The sequence below is a fragment of the Malaya genurostris genome, chromosome 3 (assembly GCF_030247185.1).
Source record: "Malaya genurostris strain Urasoe2022 chromosome 3, Malgen_1.1, whole genome shotgun sequence".
Classification (NCBI taxonomy): domain Eukaryota; kingdom Metazoa; phylum Arthropoda; class Insecta; order Diptera; family Culicidae; genus Malaya; species Malaya genurostris.
Genome location: NC_080572.1, coordinates 219,210,837 through 219,233,598, shown reverse-complemented (window position 1 = coordinate 219,233,598; position 22,762 = coordinate 219,210,837). Strand labels below are relative to the sequence as shown.

The 22,762-nt window shown below is 35.2% G+C and overlaps 1 protein-coding gene across 4 annotated transcripts in view; it reads left to right on the top strand.

Moving 5' to 3' along the window:
• Nucleotides 1–22,762, top strand: part of LOC131434598 (uncharacterized) — a 128,218-nt gene that overhangs the window by 78,746 nt on the left and 26,710 nt on the right. For 3 of the 4 annotated variants that reach the window (XM_058601462.1, XM_058601463.1, XM_058601460.1), the window contains 3 exons: nt 8,905–9,092; nt 16,205–16,700; nt 18,054–18,175. In XM_058601462.1, the coding sequence (XP_058457445.1) occupies nt 8,905–9,092; nt 16,205–16,700; nt 18,054–18,143 (774 nt within the window). In that variant the 3' untranslated portion in view covers nt 18,144–18,175. The remainder of the gene's footprint in view (nt 1–8,904; nt 9,093–16,204; nt 16,701–18,053; nt 18,176–22,762) is intronic. The other variant, XM_058601464.1, reaches the window with a different exon arrangement.

The following is a 22,762-nucleotide window of genomic DNA, read 5'->3' as shown; positions in this document are numbered from 1 at the left end:
CTGAGGACGCTTCTTAAAAATCATGATCTGCGGTGTTTACTTTATCTCAACGCAAACTAATCAGAAGTCAACAAATCACAGCAGCATGAATAGAGTAGATGTTTTTTCTGGACCCCAACGTTTCTGTTTGATTTTTTGTCGTGAATATGACTTACTTTACTATGAGGTGCCTTTTAAAAATTTACCCTTTGAGAGAGAGATAAGTTTTTGATTGTGAATATCTCTTGTTGTATCTAATATATCAACATAATTTTTGCTACATGCCATCGGCAATATGATCATTAATTTAAGATAACATTTCCAGTTGTATGACATAACCACAAATAATTTCTTTTTTTTTTCTGGGTTTACCGGTAGGGCAGCTGAATAGCGCAAATTCTGAACCGGGCCTATTTATGGATCCAGGATATACAATATCAATTCCACGACTGACGAACTAGTCTGTGTTGACCAATTGAACACTGGCGTTAGCCCGGAATTGTGCATTGATCCTTTCCCCATTTGTAAATTAGGATATGTGTGTTGCTGAAATATTTACCAAATATGTTAATTGTAATTATACTTACTGGGTACGGTCACTGTCCTTTTATGTATTTTTAACATGGTTTCCTATTAGTACAAGTCAAAAATAAATCATTAAATAATAATAATGGTCGTAGTGGAATCACCAGGGAACAAGTCATTGTCGCTGAAGCCATATATACATATATACATACATACATACACATATATATATATATATATATATATATATATATATATATATATATATATATATATATATATATATATATATATATATATATATATATATATATATATATATATATATATATATATATATATATATATGTAACGATGGATAAGTTATGTTGTTTTTACCTTTTTTGTGATTTTGGTATAACTTACCAGCTCTGTTGAACCCATCATATAGATGGTTATAATCCATACCTTAAATGTTTTTCGTTCCTGTTTAGGTTCTGCTATTCCTAAGATACCGTTAGTAAAGTGTTTTTGGTTGTGCTGAATAATTCTGTTTTTCCTCTTTTTTCCTGTGTACTTGTTTTTAAAGCGCTTCTGTTTCATTCCGTTTGTTCTCCTAATCGTTGATGTGTTATGAAATATAATGGAAATGTCAAGGGTTAGTGGACTTTATTTAAATTATATGTGTTTTGCCACTCAGAATGGTTCAACGGATAAGAAAATGTGAACATGAAGCTAACGTTTAGTGATATTGGACTACGAAATTATATTTTTTCCCTTTAATTGTTTAGCTATAACTTTTAGTACATGTTTCCATTTTATTATCTTCGATTGTTCATTGTCTGTGTTTACCATAAACTCAGGCTCTATTGAGCATCAGGTAAACCTAGACTCCCAATCGAACTGTATCACGACCAAATTGATACAACGCGCCCATTCCCCTCTCTGAGCAAAAGGGCAGGGACATAACCACAAATAATTCAAAATAAAAGTTGTCTGAAATATTTGATATCAACGAGTATCAAAAGTAAAAATTCATGATGCCCTCCTCGTACCTGGATAGGTATGAAAGGTTAACATTTGATATATTTCGTTCATTCTAGCCTGCACAGTTGACTGAGCAGGAAGTAAAGCAAGTGCATCATTCCGGTCGTTCAGGTCCAGATCTCAGTTCCAGTTCCAGTATCAAAAATTCGGTTCAGTATTGAATCAATTGCGGGACGTTCACAGTGCCAGTTTCTCTCCAAATAAGATCGATTGAATCATTCTGATGCTGGTCGTTTGCATTGAAGCAAAATACAACGAAAAGTGGCCAACGATGGGGAACATCTTTGCAAATCAGAGATAACAATCATCAATTTGGTGCAAATCTAGAATAATTCGATAAACTCTGTGCACTTATCGCTGTGCGAAATTCGCCCTAAACGAGTGAGAATAAAGCCAGAATTTGACTGCTTCGCGTTCGAGAAAGATGTTCCGAAAAGTGTTTAATACCGTAAAGAATTCCACAATTTGGCCCTTCTGAACGCTAGGAATGAATCCCGTACAGCATGTACATAGTTATTATTATTATATCAGTTCCTTCCACTGAAATATGCAAATCCGTAATGAAATAATCGACTTCAAATTTTGCATTTTGCATTCCTCGTTTGCCTCACATTATTTTATTGTGTAGTAAAAATGCACCGTTACAATCCTGGAAACGAAACAGTAAAAGTAACTAATACGAACGATTATCATCGTTATTCGTATTCACGTCCCCCAGTTATGTCTGTGACATTACTCACCCGCTTTTTTTTAAATTTTACTAGATGTGTGCATCTGTGGCTCAGTCGATTAACGGTCGTACTTTGTGATCCAATGATTCCCGGTTCTAGTCGCGCCGGTCGCTATTCATAAATATGAAAAATAGGTATATAATTCGCTCATACTTTAGAAAAATTTTCTGAAGCTCAGAGGGCCGAGTGTCATATACCAATCGATTCCGCTCGACGAACTGAGCAAATGTCCGTGTGTTTGTATGTGTGTGTGTCTGTGTGTATGTGTGTTGTCAACAATCTCGAGATCTCAGAGATGATAGGACCGGTTTTAATCAATCTAGTCGCAAATGAAAGGACTCCCCGTCTCGATATCTACTTTTCGAGTTATACGAAGTTTTATGTCAAAATTTTCAGTTCTTGACAATATCTGTCGCAATTGATCTTGTAAACAAAATATGTTTTTAGACTTAGATTCCGCACGGTAATAGCCATCCAACAAGGCATAGATTGTTCAAATCCGTCCATTTTTAACGGAGATATCGATATATTTGTGTAAGCAACTTTGCCCCCTATTCCAGCAGTAGGAGTTTTGAGCACTGTATGACAAAGCAACGTGAAACACGTTTTTCATACTGTTACCAGGTAATGGCAAAGATGGCAGCAATTACTAGTTCTGTATAAAATGTTCAAAACGACGTATGTAACAATGAGAAATTTTCTTTGTTTAGCAATTCCATTAGTATTCACGTAATAATCGAGACTACGTAAATCGAATTATGACGTAAAAAAAGTTTACGTTATTTGGAATTTTCAACGTAAAAAACGTTTTCCTTATGTATATGTGTTATTAGATATGTATAATATATTGGATAGTTATGGAACGAATATTATGAGTATTTACAGGAAAAGGATGTTCTAAGCAGCATCGATTTGCAAGATGGCGACTTGCGATTCATTGATATTCCTTGAAAACCCTTACATTATGGGTATTTTCGGTACGGGTTTGATGAGTAGATGTCGGAAAATGATGCTTGAGGTAATTCTGAATTCCAAGATGGCGACTTCCGGTTTAACCTTAGTTACTCAATAAATTGAGGATCAAATAAAATAATATTTGCAAAATATAGCCAATATAATTTTACATTACATAAAACATTGGACGGATTACAAAAAATTTTGTATTCATCAAGTTACTATTGACACTTCAGTTTTCATGAAGTTGCATGAATGTGCACACAGGCTCACTTTTGACAAGCAGGAGTACAGAGTGGAACATATGGACTCACAGTATATCATGTGACTTTTAGAGGCACAACATAGTTTGTCGTAAGCGACTCTTCCCATTTCGAAAATACTAATACTATATAGGATACGATCAGCAATCCAGTAATATTCAAACATTATTTTCTACACAATATGCACTGAACCAGCTCCGAAAATACCCATATTGTAAGGGTTTTCAAGGAATATCAATAAACCGGAAGTCGCCATCTTGGAATTCAGAACCACCTCAAGCATCGTTTTCCGACATCTACTCATCAAACCCGTAGCTAAAATAACCATATTGTAAGGGTTTTCAAGGAATATCAATAAACCGGAAGTCGCCATCTTGGAATTTAGAACCACCTCAAGCATCGTTTTCCGACATCTACTCATCAAACCCGTTCCGAAAATAAGGGTTTCAAGGTTTTCAAGGAATATCAATAAACCGGAAGTCGCCATCTTGGAATTCAGAACCACCTCAAACATCGTTTTCCGACATCTGCTCATCAAACCCGTTCCAAAAATACCCATACAGTAATTTCTATGGAATATAAATGAGCCGGAAACGATTTTCATTGTATGCAAAAACCTCTTTTTACGAAGTAGGTTCGTAAAAAAAAGTTTACGTTATTTGGAATTTTCAACGTAAAAAAAGATTACGTTATTAGGGATTTTTGTCGTAAAAAGAGTTACGCAAAAAGAGGTAACGTGAAAAAAGTTTACGTAAACGGAGGTTTGGGTGTATATATATTTAAACTACTTACAACAATAAATGCTGGATGAACATAACACCCATATACCATTTGAATCAGTTCGTCGAGATCAGCCAATGCGTGTGACACAAATAGTTTTACACAACTTTCTCGGGGATAACTCAACCGTTTTCTACAAACTCAGATTCATATGGAAAGTGGTATGCTTCCAAATAAGGTTCCTGAATCACGTTTGGATCCGACTTCTGGTTTCAGAGCTACAGGATGATATGTCAAACGATATTAAAATAGTGTAACTCATTTTTCTCATAGATGGCTGAACCGATCTAAGATTCAAATGAAATCTAAGAAACATCTAAGATTCAAATGAGAGGTCTTGAGATCCTATAAAACATCTTGCCTTTTAGTCAGATCCAACTTCCGGTTTCGGGGATACAGGGTGATTAGCATAAAAATGTCTATTTCACATAAATTAGTCAGGTTTATCGGGTTTGCAGATTTGGATAGTCGATAACCAAATAAACCTTTTTCAGTTTTTGCAGTATTCAGTTTCCGATTCGGAAGGTACCCAAAAATTTAATTCGCACTACGATTTCTCAAAGATGTCTACACTGATTTTCAAACATTTTGAATCAAATGTAAACTATACATCTTATCAGATGAATTTAACTGACTTCGTCTACACTGATTTTCAAATTCCGGTTCCAGTATCGAATCGTTTCTCAAAGCTCAATCGTTTTCTCAAAAAAGGCCAACTCGAATTTCAAAAACAAAAATTCAAATTAAAGGATTTATGGTTCCATACAAAATTAATGAATTTTATCCAATTCTGACTTCCGATTTTGGAATTACAGGGTGAGGAGTTTTTAAAATTCAAACCGATATAGATGAGGACAATCCTAAAAAACTTCAAAGTTGGACTCAAAACTATTGCAATTTATTCGTCATATTAATTTATGGGATTATAGGATACGAATCATTTTGGGTTATGCTGGTTTCTGAATGCCGGCTCTGAAAGTACCGTAAATAACCGTAAACTCTAAAGTGGAACTTACTTCGACATGTCATGGAATGATTCAGATTCAATCCAATTTGCAGTTCCGGCATCACATTAATGTCGTCATTAAAATAATGACAGTCATTAAAATAATATCATGAGAAATAAAACACCGAAGAATATTCATGCAATAAAAACACATGCGGATTGATAAAAAAAAGGTATCATCTCACTGCTAGGTGAATTGAGCACGTTTTTTCAAGTAAATTTAGTTAAACTGCGACGCTCCATTTAAGTGCATCTTATAGGATGTAAAATCGCATCGCTTTCTCGAAATGGGCGGTTGGTTTCCAGATAGAGACGTTGAGAAGCATTATAAACAAATATTTCTGGCCGTGATGTTTTCTTTTGAAGTTTGCTTTTCCATGTCTCTGTTACAATTATTTTATATAATAATAACACAAAATCTTTTCTTCGCTCAATTACCCGGCATTCATTCCTGATAACTTTTGCCGAGCTGATAGCAAAATTTATACTGACAAGTTCTGCAATAATTGACAGTTAATTAACAGAATTAAGATTGACAAGATATTCAGTAATTATACATTTTACCGGGACGATTACCGAAAACTCGGCTGCGCAATTCTTGGTATTTTTGACGAGATTCAGCAATAAGGCTTAAGTGTGTATACTCGCTCTTTGGAAAAGTGATTCTTAGGTCGAATGTATCTCTCCGATCGGGTAAATCAAAGCTTGCTATGTTAAAAATGTGTTCTAATTTTCTGCACACACAGCTACTGCATTCGAAGTAGATCCCATGCAATCTTTTTGTTAAAATGTTGAACAAAATAATAACTTACATGCTTAGAAAAAAATCGTGTAAATTAACGTGTTCTGAGACCGACATAAGGCAGCGATAGAAATGATGAGCATGAAGTTAGCGAGGCACCTCTCGCCGATGATAACGCAAATAGGTGCATAATTTGTTACTTATTTGTTACGATAATTTTCAATTTGTTGCTCAATTTATTTTTTATTTTTTTGAGTGCTTCGCTAAATTCATATGAAGTTAGCGAAGCCCCCTTCCAAATATGCTTCAAAACAAACGAAGCGCAGTGAATAATTTGTTGCTAATTGGTTGTTAATTAGTTTCGATAATTCTGAATTTGTTGCTCAATTATTTTTTTATTTTTTTGAATACTTCGCTAAGTTCATATGAAGTTAGCGAAGGCACACTTTCAAATATGCTTGAAAACAGATCGAAGCCCAGTGAATAATTTGTTGCTAATTAGTTACAGTAATATTGAATTTGTTGCTCAATCATTTTCTTAGTTTTTTTTAGTACTTTAGTTTTTTTTAATTGAGCAACAAATTCAGAATTATCGTAACTAATAAGCAACAAATTATTCACTGCGCTTCGAACTGTTTTGAAGCATATTTGAAAGGGGGCCATCGCTAACTTCATATGAACTTAGCGAAGTACTCAAAAAAAATTGAATAGAGCACCAAATTCGAAATTATCGTAACTAATTAGCAACAAATAAGCAACAAATTATTCACCTATTTGCGTTATCATCGGCGAGATGTGCCTCGCTAAGTTCATGTTCATATAGAAATGCCAAATATCAACAGTTCGGACTAATCTTTTTTGTATGTAAAAGATTCATCATGAACATATTTTTGAATTTTATTTTATTAGATGAAAAACTTACATGCAAATACATTTTTATTTTTTCGGTTTCTCAACGATATCAAACTAACTAGAGATTGTGAAAGTAGAAACAATATGATAATTATAGATCCATAGTACTCAAGGAAGAGCTAGGATCATCACGTCTTTGCTCTTCCTGGAATATTATGGTATAATTTTCATATTCTTTCCAATGTTACAATTTCTAGTTAATTTGATAAAGCCGAAAAAAGTCATGAATAGATTTCATGCATTCTGATGCCCTTTTAAATGCTGAAACTTGTATTTCTACGCGCCTACGGTATGTTTTCTTGCAAAATTCAGTCATATGACAAATTACGTTCCTTCAAATTGTGTCATATGTACATTTGCGTTAATTATAAATTTAAAAAATCTACGAATTGATAATGTTCCAAATTATTTTTGGTAATGGACAATGGATTTCATTTGAAATTCTGACTTGTTTAATAATTTCTGCTTCATCTAAATATTTTCTCAATTTTCACATTTCTTTGTTTTAGATTATTTAGAAAATATAAAAATTTACTCACATTACTCAACTGTATACACACTTGGAAAAACTCGTTGAAATTTACGTCTTAAGAGACCAAAATATCTAAAATGTATACTTTTACAGTTCATTTAACACATGATTCAAAAAAATAATTTGAAAATACCTGTGTGTATGTGTGTGTGCACCTTTCTACGAATTTTTTCACCGCTCAACTTTCTAGGAGATAGCTGAAACGATTCCAGCAAGCTTAGACTGATTTGAAAGTTGATGTTACGCCATACTGGACGAAAAATATTTGTAGTAGTTTTACCCTGAAGATGAAGGTATAACCTTCATTTCACGAGAAACCAATTGACCAAAAAGCCATCTTTGGTTTGAAAGTTAAGCATTAAATACCTTCATATGTAGATTTACCTCACAATGTAAATTAAAATATTTAAGGGGAAATAACCAAGTAACCAAGTGACTAGTTTAACAAACCTTAATAAAATTTATTATGAATCCCATTCCAAACTTGGAAGAAACAGCAGCCGCTGCCACCGAGCGGATCATGAACGAAGCTGATCGCATTATTCGTTCGCTTCAAACACCACAAGCGATCAGGGATCTCCCTATTTTTGACGGAAACCCTGTCAAATTGCACTCATTCATAAAAGCTGTGGACAATTTAATTCCCTTTAAATCTGTATATGAAAATGGTAAGAAACTGAAGCACAATGAAATGAAAATGTCATTAGAACCTAAATTTGAAATAAACAAATTTTTATTCATCTGACCTTATAATGTTGCAGTTGAAAATACGTTGGAACGCATAGTAAAACCATCATTAGCAGTGTACATTTGTAATGTTCACCGTCCTGAATATTCTTTTTTTTAAATGTTTTTCATCGGTTTTAATTTAATGCCGTTATTACATTGTATTGTGGGAACGGGTATAGCGTGATGGGATAGTCGATGCCTTTCACGCAGCCCGTCTGGGTTCGATTCCCAACCCCGCACATAGGGTCAGAAAGATTTTCTGGTCCGAAGAGGCGAATGACCTAAGATGTTAAAGCCTCTATAATTGAAACAAAAAAAAAAAAAAAAACATTGTATTGAAACACACAAACGAATAGCCATTGCTCAATCATTATTTTTCACTGACTTTGAACTGTTCAAGACGTGTCAAAAGATGACTGTTACTCTAATATACTGAGAGGACTGTCCGGGAAATGTTCATTCGTCGAATCAGCAACCAACTCCGAAATAAAACCTTTGACAGATAACCATATTGTAATCAAAAATGTTACCATGGTTGAATTGATAACCGATTGCAACCTGACGAATCGCAATATCTCTGGAACTTCTATATTTATATACATTTTTCGTTTCGATTTCTTTGCGTTCCACCTTCGGCTCATCAGTGCTTAAAGAAGTTCAAATTGAACTGCCATATCCACCTAACAATTCAAATCTAATTTGCAACATTTACTCCCACTTTCCAGAGTCTTTTTGGACTGATAACCTACACAACAATTGGAACAGATGCCATCCGAGTGTATTGGAACACAAACACAGGACCAATAGTGCCACCCACTAGTACACCTGCTCCGGTTCCAAAACCACCTTTCCGAGATCCGGCACCAGTTTGGGAAGATCAATCGGACGATGTGCCGAACCCGAATCCATATGTGTATGTATTTTTAAAATATGAAAATCTAACTATAACGATTCAATATATGAACATTTTTTGATATAGCTAACGAAATTTTAACAAGGTTTAAAAATGAAAAATCACATCATTATTTACCTATTTCATATACACTGGATAAGGAATCACTGTGAACGCTGACTTTGAAATCTTGTACATGGAAGGCCGACTGTTCGATTCAGTCCATCGGTATCAATAAATAGTTCTGTTTGTATGAGTATGCGCGTGTGTGTATATAATGCAAATGTGCACTCGATTTCCAAGGTCCCATAGTTAACTTTGGAATTTATCCAGATCCGATTTTAGGCTCTGGAGTAACTTGGTGAAATGTGCAAAATAATGAAAATAAGCGCACTAAATTTTCTTTGGTACTGCTTCCATAAATTTGGATTCAAATAGAATGCTCCGTAGTCTCAAAGTCTTATATTAAATTTAGCGATCAAATTACAAAAACATTTCACACGATTCTATTATTCTCAGAGGCCGCTGTCCCACTTTTCATAGCCTCGGATTCAAACGAAAGGTCTTATAGCTCCATAGCCTGCTTTTGAATTTAAAAAGAATTTTCTATAGATGCGACTTTCGGTTCCGGAGTAACGAGGTGAAATACGCAAAAGCCCATTCAAATTTTTCAGACTGCTCCATTGTTTTTCCATAAGCTTAGATTCAAATACAAGGTTTCATAGTACCAAACGTGTTGTAGAGTTTTATACAGAATGTTGTAGAATTTAGACTGCCCCGGGTTGGCGGTTCAATGCATAGGACGCTGGTCTTACAAGCCAGTTGTCGTATGTTCGAGCCCCGACCTGGAAGGATTATTAGTGTCAGTAGGATCCATAGTACTAGCCATGCAATGATTCTGTACGCTAAGAATCGGCTGCGAAGTCTGTTGAAACAGAAAGGCCAAATTCCACAAAAGGAATGTAATGCCAAGACTTTGACTTTGCTTTGCTTTGCTTGTAGAATTTAGAATAACGTCGAATCGATCTTAGAAAAACACGGTAAATAGTGCAAAAAATGTATTTTTTATTTTTTAGCGACCGCTGTACCTATTTTCACAAACTTAAAAGAAAATGATCTTATGGTTTTATAGGGAGATATTTAATATTATCCTGATTCGACTTCTGGTACTGGAGTTAAAGGGTAAAAAGTCAAAACAATTGAACACACGTGCAGTCAAACTTTTTAACAGATGAGGTTTGGCAGTTGATGCCAAAGGTTGGCCAGGGTCGACCCATGTTTTTCAGTGATTGAAGCTCCCAGAATAAATCCATTCCTCATATCACATGACGATTGTCCCTTTGTTTCAGGGCGGGAAAACGAGTTTTCGTTCACCGTTTTCCTGTTATTTATCATGCAACCCATGAGAAACCCATTTTTCCACCTTCTCTGTATTTTCCATGATGATTAGACGAGCAGAATCCGCTTAGCTACCAACACTTAACCTTTCTGCCATTTGTTTTTGGGTTGGGATATTGTCTTCGTTGGATAATCCATGCAATTCGGCATCTTCAAATATTTTGGGTTGATTTCTGCGTTCGTTGTCTTTTACAGGGAAATTCCCTCTATAAAAGCTGTATGTTCCCTTCAACAAGAGTTCGATGGGATTTGACAGCATTTTCTCATCATAACAAATTATAAATTCTCTGTACTGACAAAATAGAAATAGTTTGTGGGATGGTACTGAACAATGACAGTTTCAACGGTGAATTAAATCAATGTTTTCAGTGACATATGTTGAACTAATACTGCACTATTTACTGGCACATCTGGTAAATTTGCTCTAAAAAGATAATTGAAACGGTTAATGGAAAAGTTCCCGAAAATAGGACTCCAATAAACAACAATTTTACTTCTGTTAAAATGCTCTGTACTATTTGAGCTACCTTGGAATAATATGGAATACATTCAAGAAAAAATACTCAAAGAAACAACACCACACGGAAAACCCTCCAATTATAAAATTACGATCTCGCAATTTTTTATGTTTGCAGTTGTTGTTTTAACTAATAATTAGTTGGTTTAACCAATTTGCCATTTGATTTGCACATATTGAAGTAGTTAAAAAATACGTTGTTTTTAACGCTGTCTATTGTCAAAAACAGCACAAAGCAATGGAAAATCAACCATTACTTTAGTTGAAATTCAAACGCGTTTCTTTAACATTTTCATGCAAACGAAATTCGCTTATTATACGTTTGTACAAGGGGCAAATCACTCTAAACTTTGTCTGAACTCAAACAAGTTTTACCGGGAGTAAAAAAGTTTAGCAGGGATCTCGCTGGATTAGAATGGGATTAGAGAAGTTTAGCCGAGATCTGGAAAAGCATTATTTTGACATAAGAAGCTGTAAACGTGGTAGCAGAGATGCCAGATATTTTCATAGAAAATCTGTATTGCTTTGTCTAAAAAATCTGTATTTATCTGTATTCACTAATGAAAGGAATGATGTTTAAAGATGTTATTCCATTAGATTATTGTTATAGAATGGCAGATGCAAGAAGCATTCCTTTATATCGTAAGTCTTTGCCGCACTGACAAGAACATTCAACGACGAAATTTAATTGTTTTTGTTATCAACCACAATTGAATTGTAAATCCATATACTTTTTTCGTTTGAAAATGATGACTTGGAATTCAAACATGGAATTCAAACAGACAACACGCAACGTCAAGTCAGGTCATACAACTTTTCAGTCTGACAATAAAATTTCATGACGCCATGACTTCCTTGAATATCAGTTCAAATTGGTTTCAAATTATGATATAAATGTATTTCAGCGTTCATCATTAAACAACTGCACAAAAGAAATTTCATTTTAATATGGGCAATCAAACACGCTCAGAAGGAATAGTTTCATTATTTCTTTCTTACTTTTTGTGGTATCTGTATAAATCTGTATTTAATTTGAGAAATCTATATAAAATCTGCACTCTGTATTAAATCTGTATGCGCATGTAAAAATCTGTATAATACAGATAAATCTGTATAAATGGCATCTCTACGTGGGAGCTCGAATGACAGATACACTTCAAACAAGATAAGGCAAAACTAGGTTGGATTAGTTTTAAATTACCCAAACTTATCTAGACTAGTTAATTAAATGGGATTAAATGAGATTAGAGAAGATTATTTTGGAATGACATGCACAGAAAGAAAAGATGAAACTTACACGACATGTAAATCAATAGCACTATTAAACAAACATCAGTTGTAACGAAAATCTGATTTAAAACCATGATTGATGTAAAATTACATTGAAATGCATTTACTTTTTCTTTGAACAAGGCTGTATATTTACAAATCGCTTAGTTTTGTAATGTAACTTTCCATTCAATTACCTGCTCCAAATATGTGCATGAAAATAAATGTAAATTCACAAAATATTTTTATCTGTGTGAGTTTATTAGTATGAGATTGTCTAGAGTTTAGAGTGATTTGCCCCTTGCGTTTGTAAAACTCGTAAAGAGTAACTTTTGAACGATAGTAAATTAATGTTTATCATAACACTAGGTGTCTGAATATTAATGTGATGATCGAATTAAATTAAAATCAGTGCATTCGGTTCGACTTTTTGTTCGTAAGTAATATAGTGCTCACAATTAGAAAGTTTCGTTGACACCAGCACTACTAAAAGACAGTATATTAAAAACAAAAATGAAAATGGTTTCAATGAATAATTCATTTAATATAAAGCAAGTGCTGAGAAAGGTTTTATCATACCGATAGATAGAAGGTAATATCTTAACATACCGAATTTTCATTTAAAAACATTTAAGAACGTATATCAATGAGGAATATTTTATTATAATTCAAAATTAATAATTCTGCTTAAGTTGAAATAACTAATCGTATTATCTAAAACAACTAAAACCGATTTGTTTTTCAACTCCCATAACTGTTAAATCAAAAACAAGGTCGGTTGTTGTAACTAAAATCTTTATTGAAATTGAAAGGTGTGTGTCTTGACTAACTGACAGCATCTATTTTTCAACCAAAAATTTTGTTATTTCAACCATAGTTTCTTTTGATCGAAAAACAAAAATGACAGTTTAGAAAAAAAAAACAACAATCGATTAGTTGTACCAAATTTTAACCAATCAAATTCAGAAAAACAACTAATAAAGGGTGATTTTTTAAGAGCTTGAGAACTTTTTTAAACAATAAAACGCATAAAATTTGCAAAATCTCATCGGTTCTTTATTTTAAACGTTAGATTGGTACATGACATTTACTTTTTGAAGATAATTTCATTTAAATGTTGACCGCGGCTGCGTCTTAGGTGGTCCATTCGGAAAGTCCAATTTTGGGCAACTTTTTCGAGCATTTCGGCCGGAATAGCCCGAATTTCTTCGGAAATGTTGTCTTCCAAAGCTGGAATAGTTACTGGCTTATTTCTGTAGACTTTAGACTTGACGTAGCCCCACAAAAAATAGTCTAAAGGCGTCAAATCGCATGATCTTGGTGGCCAACTTACCGGTCCATTTCTTGAGATGAATTGTTCTCCGAAGTTTTCCCTCAAAATGGCCATAGAATCGCGAGCTGTGTGGCATGTAGCGCCATCTTGTTGAAACCACATGTCTACCAAGTTCAGTTCTTCCATTTTTGGCAACAAAAAGTTTGTTAGCATCGAACGATAGCGATCGCCATTCACTGTAACGTTGCGTCCAACAGCATCTTTGAAAAAATACGGTCCAATGATTCCACCAGCGTACAAACCACACCAAACAGTGCATTTTTCGGGATGCATGGGCAGTTCTTGAACGGCTTCTGGTTGCTCTTCACTCCAAATGCGGCAATTTTGCTTATTTACGTAGCCATTCAACCAGAAATGAGCCTCATCGCTGAACAAAATTTGTCGATAGAAAAGCGGATTTTCCGAATGGACCACCTAAGACGCAGCCGCGGTCAACATTTAAATGAAATTATCTTCAAAAAGTAAATGTCATGTACCAATCTAACGTTTAAAATAAAGAACCGATGAGATTTTGCAAATTTTATGCGTTTTATTGTTTAAAAAAGTACTCAAGCTCTTAAAAAATCACCCTTTATTTTGGTTGTTTCACAATCGCGAGGGGTTCCGTGCAGCTGTAGGTGTGCAGTCAGGGGAGTTTCGGAAGGCAGATCAAACATCTGCAAAATTCCAACACAACATTGAATAATTTGGAGAAGGCTGTGAGCTCCTACCTTAGAGGAAATAAATTTTGCAAGCAATTTTTTTTAGTGTTCTGTAAAACATAAGCCGAAATAATCATCTAACTGTAATTTTCTTCAAGGTAAAACTATTTTTCTAGTTCAATTTTCATCTACAATTAACTCAACGTTTACAAGTGAATAAAGAATGATTGCAAAATCCACGCAAGTATGTGGTATTATCAATGAATATCAATTGTTTACTGAGTTATTTCGTTAAAAGGTGTGTTTGTGGTTGTTGTGTAGTGTTGTGTTGTAGTTGTTGAGTGCAACAAAATGAGAAAAAACTCTTGCTCCCACTTAAAGTTTGCTTCAGATAGAATTGAAAAAGACAATTGCCTGTATTTCAGTTATTTATTATTAAATTCAAGATCTTTTTTATACAAGTGTAACGTTTTCTTCATACTTTTAAGAAATAGTACGGATAAAATTATTCGTCACGGTTTCGAAGGGATTCTCGAATTTTTCCTGTAACACGGCTCATTACGCGGCGCACACCTTCTTCGTCCATCGTTTTAGCTATCTCATTCCACCAGGTCGTCATCTGATTGATGTCTTTGACAACCTTTCCCTTTGCCTTGAATCTCCTCGTCATGATTGCCCAGTATTTCTCAATAGGGCGGAACTGGAGGCAGTTGGGTGGGTTAAGGTTTTTCGGAACAAACAATGTAATGACAGTTTGCCAAATATGGCCAAAACATTACGGGATGGTCGTGGGATCGAATGAACGGTAAAATTCGTTTTTGAAGACACTCCTTGGTATAGGTCCGATGTCATTGTCTTATAAGTAACGAAAACTTTCGTTTTTTTTTGCCACAGCTGCAAATGGCCTGCCAAATCATAAATTTTCTTGCAAATTTGTCGGCAAAAAAAGTTTGAATTTGGCTGGAAACATCCCTCCGAGCCATTGCCAAGTAAAGTTTTTGACCGGGGATTGGCCCGAAGTCAGCCTTGACATAGATTTCATCGTCCATCAGAAGACACCCGTCGACCTTGGTCAGCACCTGGTCATATAGTTTCCGAGCACGAATTTTGACCACACTATTCTGTTTTATGGTCCGATTTGGCTGTTTGCTAGCTCGATACGACTTGATTCCTTCCCGGAGTCGAGTTCTCCTCACGTTACTATGGGCAGCACTGAATTTTCTGGCCAAATCACGGTCCGACAGATTAGGATTCCTCTTAATCGTCTTCAAAATCTTACCACGCAGTTTCCAGTCGACAGTTCCACTCCGACGATTGGCTTGAGGCTTCCGAATCGTCGTCTATATTTCCTTATACTGCGTGAGATCGCGCCACATACGGTATTTCTGGGCAATTTCAGCTGTTTTGCTAGCCTAGATGCAGAACACAATGGATTTTCCAAATAACTGTGCACAATTTTTTCCCTTCTTTCGACTTCGATGTTGATATGTCAAATATCATACGTTAAGCTGACAAAATTCCCGACACGTGGGCGCCAAGAACTTCCAAACCCGTCCACCAGGAGCGCCACAATATGAGCAAAAGTTTGTTCCAATTCTAAATGTGCTTCAGCTTTATAGATTTTTTTAAAAAAATTTCTAGCTCTTAGTTCGCTTCATTAATTAAAATACACTGAAGTCTTTTTTATGCAAATTTATATACCGCATAACTCTGAAAATTCGCATAAAAAAAACCGCATAACTCTGAAACTTCGCATAAAAAATACCGCAAAACACTGAAAATTCGCATAAAAAAAGTCGCGTAAAAAACCGCATAAAAAAGACCTCAGTGTATACGCTTATATCAGCCACTGAACAAAAAACATGACAAATTTCTGTTTTTGTTTTTGGAAAATGCAATTTTAATGAATAACGATATTTTTACATGTTCAATTATATTTTAGAATACAGACTAATTTTCAAATCTTTTGTTTTAGATATATCCTTCCGCCACCATCAAGACCAAAATATAACGACATAACTCTGGAACAGCGCAAGCACAACCGACACGTGAACAACGCTAAGCTCGCAACCATAACGACAGCTTCGCCAAGCCTAACATCGACGTCTCATACTGGTAGAATTATTGAGAGACCTGAGCAAAACAATTCAACTCCCAAACAGGACACAACGTCGCCCCGCAGTCAGCCCTCGACCCAAAACACCGTGACACCGGTTTCGACCAGCTTACATCCAGTACCATCGCATCGAGTTCCTAGTCTAGCCGTTCAGTACATACCCAATCAGGGGTTCAAGTACTACGCCGTTGTGCCGTTGGCGCACAACGAGGAACAGTCCAAGAGCGAATACCTGAAAACCAACGATGCCATGCTGGGCAAGTACGACCGGTACGACAAGCCTAACGGAAGGTACAACGCCAAGCTGAAGAAATACAAAGCCTACGAGAAGATGAAGTATGTGCCGTACTATGCGGTAAGTAAATAGCCTGGCTCCCCAATCAATCGATAGATTTTCCAGCAGTTGGTATGCAAATTTCTTGGCGCTCAGACAATCGGGTTCGTCGTTTGTTCGTTTGTCGTCAGTTGAAGTTTTCTCTCTTCTCTCGCCAAAAGCGAACAAACTTCTGAAATTATGGTAATTCCGATCAGAATCAATTTTTAACAGCCCATTTCCATACACACGCACACACCCGGGCATAACGTAAGAGGGTCACCAAATCAGGAAAGAGCAAAAGGTTTGCTGATCCCTTATTATGCAAATTGTGCGAGTGCAACGGAGTTATATCACCTTGCTCACATTTGCGTTGCTGTTTGTTTTTTTTTTTTGCGTCAGCATATCGCTTGCCTGCCAGCGAGCAAAGGGAACCAGCAAGCATTTATTTATATGTAAAATGGTTATGCGAGAATTGTGCAAATTTGAGACTACCGCTCTGTTCGATAAGGCATGGAGCGGAAAACAGTTGTAACCCAGTAGCAGCGCTGCACCCGTCGCCCGCCAGTTCAACACGTGCGTGTGTGTGTGTGTGATCGCAGGTGAAATGAAAGTAATAGCTGGTTTCCTTTCCTAGCTGGAGGTTCACAATCTCCACACCCGACCGTCGGCGTCCGTTGCAGGAAATCGAGCCCTGGTAACCCAATCCCACTTCTGGTCTATTGTTTTGGGGGGGGGTAGGCGAGCTTGGAAGGTATCGACTACGATCGACCCATTGGGAACCAGTGAAGATGGCTTATGGTAACCTAGCAATGAATGATGTTGAATGTGGATAAATTGATCTTTTTTGTTCCTTCAAAAGTGGTTAGTACGAAGTAACACGATTGTTATAATTCAACTGGCAGTAGAGGAACAATGAAATCTCATATCGTTGTCCAACAAGTACAATAGATTTGTTTTTGTGAGTGAAAGCGTGCAGAATTAGATCAGGTGAGACAAAAAATCGAAGCAAATTGGTCGTTCTCAGCCAGAACCTACCGCAAGGTTTAGCTCAATCGTTATGTTTCATCACATCCAGAATAGTTCAATTGGCAGAACGATTTCCTCGGAATGAAGTCGATATAATCAATCATTTTTCGCAAACATTCATTTTCATTTTCATGTGCCCTTAGCACAAAAGAATTAAATATATAGACTTTCCTAAATAACTAAAAGAAAATAGACAAACTTTAGGGTCAATTCAGGCAACTAATCTATCCATGAAAATCACCACGCCATTGGCGAAGCCGTCCATAAATTTTATACATCAATCTTGATGCATATCAATAAACTCACCAGCTATTATTCAATATGATAAAAACTTTTTCTATCCTCTATCTTCTACACACGCAAAAGGGAGAAACTCTCCGGCAATCAGCTCTCATCGACCGTACAGGACTCATTTACCGGCAATTGCCTGCATACTACAACTTTGAAGAACGTTAGATGTTCAACACCACCATCCACGATTAGAACCGGTACGGTACAAACCATTTAATGTTTTTTTTCAACTGTTCGTATTTAGACATATCCCGCTCGAAGCGACCGATAGTTTTAATGAGTGTTTTCCTTCGATCAGTCGTCAGTTCTAGCAAGCCTTTCTGCGGCACGCCACTTTTTCATAGCTCCGTTTGGGGGCATCGGTGGGCCCCTTTGGACGATCCTATCGCGCCTCGCGTTTATCAATCTTTTTTCCGCTTGGCTGCCGTGGGCATGGGCGGTGCTAATCGGATTGTAATTATGTAATTTGATCAATGCGGTGTTGTCACGGCGCTGGGAAGTTTTTACGCTGTATTATTAGGGATTTACAATCAGTGTGATTCTGAAGCTGTACAGCAGGTACCAACAATTATATAAACATATGGAAGTCGTCACTGCTCTAACTCTTACAGCATACAGCACGTTCAGTGAAAAATAAGTTCACGTGAGCTTCGGATACTAATTAAATAGATCTCTGAGCCAAAATAAAAAATTGCTATCAGCGGTACTGTAGCGATTCCGATCGGTAGCGATGGTGCATCGGCACACCACAATTTAACGGAAAAAAAGATTAGATCTGTTTTTAGTTTCCATTTATTGACAGATTGCACAATGGTATCATAATATTTTCTGCTGATTGACAAAAAAAAGTTTCACAGGAAATAGTATTTAAAGCTGCAAACTCAAATTGAGCATCTCAAATGTATGACAGCCTTAATTGCTGGCTCTCAACTCAATCGTTCACGGGGAAATGGTGATGCTTGTGGAGGGGAATAGCGTGTTAGGTAAGTTGATGTCTTCCACATAGCCCACCATGTCTTCCATACCCAACCTCGAACATAGGGTCAGGGAGTTTTTCTGGCCCAAGAGACGAATGACCTTAAGGTTGAAAACCTTTATAATCAAAAGAAAACAAAATGTTGACAATTAATTTATTTGACGGAAGGACAACTATTCATCCGGCACTTCCATAGAATTTGGTTATCTGGACAGGTAGTGAAAGTATTATTAAATGTCCCGACTGACTAAAACGTCTCCATCCTTTTTTAAGCAGCTTAACCTTTATGAACAAAAGTTCTATAACTAACAGTATCTTTTCGTATGAACTTTCTGCTATTCAAGTTTGGCAGTTGTCTGCTGCCATATATGAATAGTGCAGTGCTAATGTCTCTATTTATGGCCTAAACATGCAAAGAAACAAAGCCATATCTTCCGATTCATCTGTATGTTTCGATTTTAAATATTATTCAATAGAATTTTAACGGTCACTAAAACAATTAGAAATACCTTAATATTTTCTTCTTTACCCTACACACTTAGAAAATGTTACATCTTTATAGATGCACATAAAAGCAGCGTCGCGATTCACTTACATTCACAATGCAAAGCATGTAAACATAGGTCATATCCATAACTTCACAGTTACTTTCGCTGAAGTCTACATCGAAACGGACGCAAAACTTATGTTCAAGGATGGCTTTTATCGTATCAAAGAACGCTCACCAGTAACTCTTCACACGATTGAATCAGTGCCATCAAAGAGAGACGGATATCATCGCAACAACAAAATCCCGGCATGGCTCATTGAACATATAATCGACACCAGTGCGAGAGCGAATTTCTCTCGATGACATTTCTGAGAATCAAAGGTTAGCACGCTGCTGTGGGGATCCTCTCTGAAGCAACAAACGGTTGCTTATTCTCGTTTCGCGATCCGATTCTATACAGGCAGTTGATAATTGCGATAGAATAATTTTACTATTGCCGCTTATTCTAACTATGTGCATATAACCTTTGTATAAGTTGTGTCTATGAAAAATGTCTGTGAATGTTCCACACATTTTTTTTGAAATATTGCAACCTAGTATGAGAATCATCAAGTTGAATCATCGATTCGATTTTCTGCGATAATTGTCAACTTGCGATTCTCTCTTGGGAAATTCCACACAGCAACGATCATTATCAGACTGTAAATATTGTTAAGGCCCGTGAAATACTCAGAGTATGAAGTGGAGCGAAAAAATGTAGAAAAATTCGCGGTTCATGCATTGAGAGACTCGAGTTCTTGTAGCATCTTCTACCTTTTTGAAAATGTTGTATACAATATAGATAGCAATATAGCAGCTTCTGTCAAATTTTCGGCAATCACCAACACTGCTTATGTTTACATGTTAGTAGATTTATTATTGTGTCATCACCGATGAAACTCCGGCATACTTGATTTTACATCAAGCGTAAATTTCATTTTTTTTTTTTCAAAGAGTGTATCTCTTCCAATTGAATGAGAGATTGCCTATCAAATGAGCTCCTACACTGAAATAAAAATCTTTTTAATATTCCTTAGATTTGTCATATGAATCGTATGCAAATTATAACTCCTAGAAATTATATGGAAACTTATAATCTCTATTGAAATTATACGTAAAATCTAAACGAATGTTGCCATAATGAAATTGATAAGAATATCACATGCAACGTTCATGAAACCCCGATGAAACATAGCTCGTTACATATTTTATATTCACTTGACGTGTCATATGAATCATACGTAGATTATATTTCATAAAAGGCATATGACAACTTGTGACATTTAATGGAACTGTATGTATGTATGTATGTATGTATGTGTGAAACCATCAGTTCAAGACATTACCAGTGTATGCGGGTAGACTAACAGTAGATCCGAATTTGATTATCAGATAGCCTTCATATAATTGCCGTTAAGAAGACCAAAATGGGTTTTGAGGACCCGGCGCCTTCCAGTTATCCGGCCATATAATAAAAATTTCGCTGCACCAGCTTAAACCCGCCTGATGGTTTGTTTGTTAGAAGGGTGCGTCTTACTCATTTCAGACCTTTAGGGAGAAACACAAAGCTTCCCCCGCGTGACTCAGGTTGGCAATCCACTCCATCATCCAGTCATTCACTTGTAAGATACCCTGATGCACTCCCTGCCCCTCCCCGTTGTCGATATACTTGAGCAAAATACAATATAATATAATATAACATAATATAATGCAATACAGTATACTAAAATATAGTATAATATAGTATAATATAATATAATATAATATAATATAATATAATATAAGATAATATAAATTAATTAAACATGATATAATATAATATAACTACAGAGAACAGACATCCAAGCTAATACAAACTTCTTTATAAAGCTGCACACTTAAAAAAACCCTGTGATTTTACATCTTATTAGATGCAAATAAATGGAGCGTCGCAGTTCACGCAAATTTACGTCGAAGAACATTTAATATTGTGTCTAAAACTCCATGCATGAAATTCGTTGAAATAAAAAAATACTGATAGCAACCGCCGCGACTTGAACCGAGAATTATTGGATCGCAAGTACGTCTGTTAATCGACTGAGCCACAGAAGCATATATCTGCTTGGTTGGTTAAAGGTACATTAAAATTCATACAGTCGCACCTGCTAGCAGAATGCGAGTTACAGTCGAAACCAGTAAAATTCAAACTCATCTAACATTAGGTCATTACAAATAAAATTTTCCGTCATTTGACAAATTAGGCCTTTATGAATTATATCGTATGAGGAATTAAGTCACCAGTAAAATTCAAAATTTTCTAGAGTGTGTGTAAAACATACAAGTGAAAACCCGTAAAAATCACCGTTGCACGGCTTTGCACGTATGAATATCTGTTGGATATCTTTTCTCTGTGATATAACATAATATAAAAAAATATAACACAGTATAATATAATATAATATAGCACAATATAATATACCATTGGACAATATATTCTAACAATATACTATAACATAATACAATATAACACAATATACTTATAATATAATATAATATAATATAATATATAATAATAAAATATAATATAATATAATATAATATAATATAATATAATATAATATAACATAATATAACATATGATAATATATGAAATAATATGCTATGATACAATGTACAATAGTTGATGTCGCAGTGTAACATAAGTTATGCTCTTTCGTCCCAGTACTGCAGGAAATATAATATTTCATTTTAAATAATTATAATAGTAATTATAATAAAAGTAATAATAATAATAATAATAATAATAATAATAATAATAATAATAATAATAATAATAATAATAATAATAATAATAATAATAATGATAATAATAATAATAATAATAATAATAATAATAATAATAATAATAATAATAATAATAATAATAATAATAATAATAATAATAATAATAATAATAATAATAATAATAATAATAATAATAATAATATTAATAATAACAATAATAATGATTACAATAATAATAATAACAACAATATATAATCCAATGTAATATAATTCATTTCAATATATAACAAATAATGCAACAAACAACAGAACCACATGTTGCAATATACTACGATAAATATTGCACTTTAGGATGTGCTTCAAACTACAAGCCTTTTCGCACCCTCTCATTCTGCTACTACGATTATACTATAACAATACTGTGTAGTACGTATCCATATTGTAAGTACAGGGTTGCGCAAAGGAATCTGACACATTTTGTTCTCCAGTTACACTAGAACCAAACACGAGAGGGAG